The sequence below is a fragment of the Eleutherodactylus coqui genome, chromosome 4, assembly GCF_035609145.1.
Source record: "Eleutherodactylus coqui strain aEleCoq1 chromosome 4, aEleCoq1.hap1, whole genome shotgun sequence".
NCBI lineage: Eukaryota > Metazoa > Chordata > Amphibia > Anura > Eleutherodactylidae > Eleutherodactylus > Eleutherodactylus coqui.
The window spans coordinates 110,255,036-110,261,035 of NC_089840.1; the positions used below are offsets into that span (position 1 = coordinate 110,255,036).

Genomic DNA, 6,000 nt, shown 5'->3' on the forward strand with positions numbered 1-6,000 from the left:
TTCAGTCCAACCTAAAAATCGTCCTTCAGTCATATCAGCAGTTCTCCACGGGGAGTGCTGATAGTGTTGTTTCCTCCTGGAGAACAAAGAATCTGAATGCAGATAATAGCCTTGGCTATTAACTGCATTCAGCCAAGGCTTCATTTGCACACTTAATTGCTATTAAGTAGCTGAGCAGCTACTTAATAGTTTATGCAAAATGATCGCTCAAAGATGTCACTCAAACTGTCGTTTGAGCGATCTTTGAGCGATCATCCCTCCATGTAAATGGGCCCTAAGACATACAATGAGGTTTTTCACGTAGACTATCAGTCCGCATGAGAAAACATCAATATGCATAGCCCTATAGGCTACAATGGGGCTGTATGCTGCCCATTAATAACATGGAGAGCACACAACCCCAAACATGCTAGTGTGCCATAGGCCTTAGTGCTTAGTTTTCCTAGTGGTGAGCTGCAGGGGAAATTAAATACTATATTCACCACAAATAATAGCTTATTCCAACTAGAGAGGAACCAGTGATCAGATCATTATCTGCAGACTCTTCTAACAGAAAGGGATTATCCAAAGTGAACAATCCTTTTAAAGTCCAATTAATTAGAAACAATTACAGCATGCACAATTGTATGTCATATTATGGAGCAATGCCATAATTGTTTCTAATTAATTGGACTAAATCAATTAGAAGCAAGAGGGCTAAACATATGGCTGTACGTGGTCCGCGCTCATGGCTTTACCTTGTGGATGTGAACCTAATAATCTGACTAATGGTATTAAAAAAGCACAGTACAAACCCTGAGGAATTCCACTGTTTTTCATTTCAGGTTCTACTACTTGAATTGTGTCATCTTCCAGGTAGAAATATATTTTACACTGACGGACACGGTAAACTTCTTCCCTTCTCTGATGAACTTCCTCTTCAAAGTATGCTTTAAATGATAATACCTGAAATTGAGTAAAATAAGGAGCAAAACAATGAAATGAGAGCAAAATATAAATAGGTTGACAGTAACAAGGGGGCATTCTTTACGTCTAGAAGAAAGAAGGTTTCTACACCAACATAGAAGGGGGTTCTTTACTGTAAGAGCAGTGAAACTATGGAACTCCCTGCCTAAGGGTGACTACCCACTACAGTTTTTTTTCACTGCGAAGTTCGCAGCGTTTTTTCTTCTGCAGGGGTCTATGGGATTTGTAATGTTAAAATCGCGATCGCGCAAAATCGGGAGGCACTTAGCTCTACCCCAACCCCTCCTATTGGAAAGAACACGCAGGAAGGAGAGCAGAGGTGAGCCTGCGATGGGGAGGGAGGGGAAAGGGGCGACGGCATAGTAGTCTCGGCGTATATGCGCCAGGACCCATGCCGTCTAAACGGGCACACAAACGTTTGATTTGTGCACCCATTCACCAGTTTTATCACTCCCAAAGTAGTGTATATCGTCTGGCCGTGAAAATGGTGGCCGATATACGCTTGTGGGAAAGAAGCCGTAAGTGGAGGCAGAGCTGGGGATCATTGAGGGCTTCCTGTCTTCATTCACAGTCACCAGTTATGCCCCTGTACATACCTGTTTGTCAAAAGCTACCCAAGATGGCGCATCACTGCCCACTCCTCGAGGGAAGAAACTGAATTTTGGTTTCAACTTCTGTCCAAGAAGCATCTCTCCTCCAATACCTGGCTTGTCTTCACCCATCCACATGGAAACATCATTAGAGTAGCCAAAATGTTGCGACTTATGAAACTTTTCTTTCCCTAGCTGGAAGAAGAAATCACCCCCTTATATTTCATACTGTGTTAATTTATTTTCCAGGAAACAACAGTACAACCTAATGCAGTCCTTCTTCTGACACCCATAAAAATATATTACCTGTATATAGCCAGAGGTAACATTCAGCATACAAGAATCTGCTGTGTTATTTTGGTGTAGATGCTATTTCTTGGATGGCCTAAAATTTTGGGTTCTTTCACTATTTATTACACTGGGTCTTTTTCAGGACACAGTCATCTATTTTCTATGTAACTATGAAAATACAGATCAAACACTGATGCAATATTATCTGTAACGTATCCGTATTACACAAGAAAAAGGCAGAAGGGCGTCAGCTTACTTGCATGAACACTGCAATGCGAACAAGCGGGGAGGAGACGAGAGGTGAGCCTGCGATGGGGAGGGAGGGGAAATGGTCGACAGCATGGAGATTTGCAAATGTTAGATTTGCGCGCCCGTTCACGAGCTTCTATGCCCCAGATGGAAGCGTATATTGGCTGGCCGTGAAAATGCCGGCCAATATGCACTCGTGTGAAAGAAGCCTCAATTCAACAATGCTTAGAAACTGTTCACATTTGTTATGGGATTCATCCACGGGTTCCATTCTACTTTCCGTTTAAACTTCTGTAAATAGCACCCTGGACGGGACTTTAGCAAAACTCATCTCTGCCTATAATAAAAATGGCTGAAACAGAGAGTAATAGTTAATATCTAAATTTCAGCAGGTTTTCCATTCGTTCTTTTCATATTGTGCAGGAAAGAATAACAAGGTCCATGAGGGGTAATCTTTTCAGCACAAAATGCTGTAAACAAATGGAAACCTGCTGAAACGGAGACCCCTTGGTCTCCGTTTCAGTAATTTTCATTAATGGTGAAGATAGGTTCTGTTCAGGTCTTGTCATTTGAACGATTTTCTGAACGATAATCATTGAGTCTATATGCACCTTCATGGCTTCTTCACATGGGCATGTTTTAGTCCCGTTACACGGCCGTGATAATCGCGGCCGCATAATGTGACGAAAAAACCCCCCATTGATTTCAATAGTTCAGTTTTCACTAGCGGCATTCTCACCTGTTAATAGTACATGCAAGAAAAGATAGGGCAGGAGATATCAGGAAAAAAAAATCTGTTCATGCTCAAATACTCCCTGTAGCGCCGAGTGAAGTTGTGCATACGTCCATGTGTTTTAGACCTAGCTCAATTAAATGACAATGAAGCTAATCCACATGCGCCTGCAATTACGAGTGCCGGGCATTGCACAGGGGTCGGAGCAGTGGTTATCCTTCCGACCTGGATGTAGCCCTGGCACTGCCAGCTGATGCTACCTGGAAAAGCTCTTTTAGGGCTCATTCAGACGAACTTAATTTTCACGCTGTAAAGATCGCGTGAACGGGCTGCTTCCAGCTACTTGAAGTAGCCCGTTCACACATCGCTGCACACTATCTGGCTCCCAGTAGAAGTCAATGGAAAGTCCTGTGTAGCATGCTGCAATTATAGGACAGGTCCTATCTTTTGTACGCACCACGGAGCTACATGCCACCTGCACTCTCATGTCCTATCTTTGTTAGTTAGGCGCCGTTTCGCGCACCTAACATTCTCTCATGTGAATGCTTCTATAGCAGCCTATTGGTTCCTAATAGAAGCGCATTCTGTGTGCTGCTAGTAGCACAAAAATTACGTTCATCTGAACGAGCCCTAAGATCCAGTTCTGGTCCAGTATTGGCTTACAAATACTGATACAAAACACTGACCAAACCTGCAATGTGTGACCAATCTCTTACCAATGTGAGTCTTGCATATCCATATATTATATGAATAGTGGATCAACATCATTCTTGAGATGCATGATGCAAATTTTATGTAACAACACTTGTTTGTTTTACTCCTCATATGGAAAACGCCATTAAAGAGAACCTGTCATCACCTTCCATTCATCTCTATAGGAGAGTGTGAGCACAGAGACAGCTGAAAAGAGTCATGCTGTGTGCATTTGTCATCTTCGCGGGGACACAGCGCAGGAATGGGGAATCAGGTGAGCATGAAACACAGCTCCCCAAACTCCCCGTTTCTTCACCTTTAAGCTCCCTTTAACTTGTATGAGACTTTTTTTCAACAGTTATGGATTGGACAGGATACTTATGATGCACGTTTCCTGACGTACGTAATTTCTGGATTATGGATGAAAAGTGCACATGGCCTTACAGTAGGACTCACTGACACTCTGGCACTTTTTGTTAGATACCTGTTCTAGTTCTGTAGCATGCATCAAACTTCCAAACACATGTGCCCCGAGGTAGCAAATACAGTGAACAGTACAATGCTGTGCAGTAGATCCGTAAAGTGATCCTTTCCCTTTCATGATCCCGGATGGCATTCATACATCCGAATATTAGATACGGACGCAGTGCAAGGCTAATATAAGGCTCCTTTAAGATGACCTGATTCTTGTTTGAAGGAGCGAGTGCCATCGCCGCTAGCTTGTTGGCTTTTGTGCAGTCCAGTTAGACCGGCAGATACATCGTTGCTCGTTCAAAGGAGCAGCGTTCAATGTTTGGGCTAAACGCGAGTCAACGACTGAGCAGCGAACGAGAATCTTCCCTTTTCGCTTGTCATTCATTTTAGGCTCCATTCACAAAGGGGCGGTTCAGTTGCAACTAAAAACACACCAAAAAGTGCATTTGCAAAACTGCGTGCATTTTTTGACACATTTTACTACAGACGACACACGTGGTTTCACCAATACACTTTTTGGTGCAGTTTTTATTGCAACCAAACTGCCCCGTGTGAATGGAGCCTTATGCCAGCATACAAACCATCGCTGGATCGTTCACTTATCGTTCAGTTTAAGCGGCGCTTGTTCAGTTCACATTTGTGAAAGACTGAATGACACTGAATGATGCTTTTCTGAACGAGCCAATGATGTACCTGCCTGTCTAAACAGACTGAAGGAAAGTGGACGAGCCAACGATGATGTCACCCGCTCGTTCAAGCGAGAGTTAGCTTGTCTAAAATGAGCCTTACCAATGTGAAAGACTGAATGATGGGTGTTTATACCCAACGATAGGTGAACGAGCCGACGATGATTTTTATGGCTGCAGAAAATAAACGACGAGCGAAAAGTGACAGATTTTCGTTTGTTGCTCATTCTTGCTCATGTTTAGACCAAACGATTATCGTTCACTTGTACTCGTTTGAACGATTTTTTGAATGATAATCGTTCCATCTAGAAGCACATTAAGGGTTTAAACACATGGGCGTGGTTTTGTCCCATAACGGGCAAAAAGAAAACCATTAATTAACTATTTGCGGGAAAGATAGGGCAGGACTTACCTTTCCATTGGTTTTTTCAAACTTCCGCGTTCTGGCGCAGAATTTGAACGGCCGGTGGGAAAAAAACCCCTTGTTCATGTGCAACTCCGATCCATAGTGGCAAGCATAGTTGAGCATGCAGTCGTCTGAAAGCGCCCTAAGTAGTCTATACATCCATACAGTCTGACATATGGATGTACATGTCTGAGGGCTCATTCACATGGCAGTATGCGTAAAAAGCTGTGTGTATTCTGCAGCGTTTTACCATTGTGTGAGCTGGCAGTGAGACAGCTATCACTACATATGTGTATCTCACCCAAACTGTCATGCACAGTGTGAGTAGTTTTTGTTTTTTAATTCCCTACTGTCTATTAGCGGCATTGCACATACACAATGTATCTTGTATGTACCGCGTTTAATACGCAACCCATAGAGAACAATAGGGCTGTACGCCTGCAGTACACTATAAATTACAAACTGCGTTTTTTATGAGTGTATTGTACGCAATAAAAAAACGCTAGTGTGAGCGGCTCAATGAAAATCAATGTACTTTAATAACCTACCCATACATTTGCTATCTTCCTTGCCCCCACACTCCCCTGCTGGTTGCAGTGAAATTAGTTCAGTTAATTAGTTTTTTGTCACTAGTGCATAAGATAAAACACAGAGTTTTCCAAAGCAAGGACATGTAGAAAAGTAACTGAAGTGTGATCTGCATTGGACCCTCCAGAACATTGGCAGCTCTGATAGACTGACAGCCTCCTGACCGCCGACAGGTGGGAACAGGAATAATTCTGCAGGTTACAATGCTACTTACATTCCGGTTAAAGGAGTTTCCTGGCAGCAGTGGGAGAGCCATGGTGATCCGCAGCCCTGTCCGTGGTGCAAGTCACTGGCTGCTGCTGCCATGGAGACAGCATTGTTTCC

The 6,000-nt window shown here is 43.2% G+C and overlaps 1 protein-coding gene across 1 annotated transcript in view; it reads right to left on the reverse strand.

The window, feature by feature from the left end:
* Positions 1-6,000, reverse strand: part of EFHC2 (EF-hand domain containing 2) — a 63,072-nt gene extending 57,072 nt beyond the window's left edge. The window contains exons 1-3 of the mRNA XM_066599983.1: positions 5,891-6,000; positions 1,563-1,751; positions 795-945 (exon numbers count right to left, since the gene is read on the reverse strand). Coding sequence (XP_066456080.1) covers positions 795-945; positions 1,563-1,751; positions 5,891-5,932 — 382 coding nt within the window. The 5' untranslated portion in view covers positions 5,933-6,000. The remainder of the gene's footprint in view (positions 1-794; positions 946-1,562; positions 1,752-5,890) is intronic.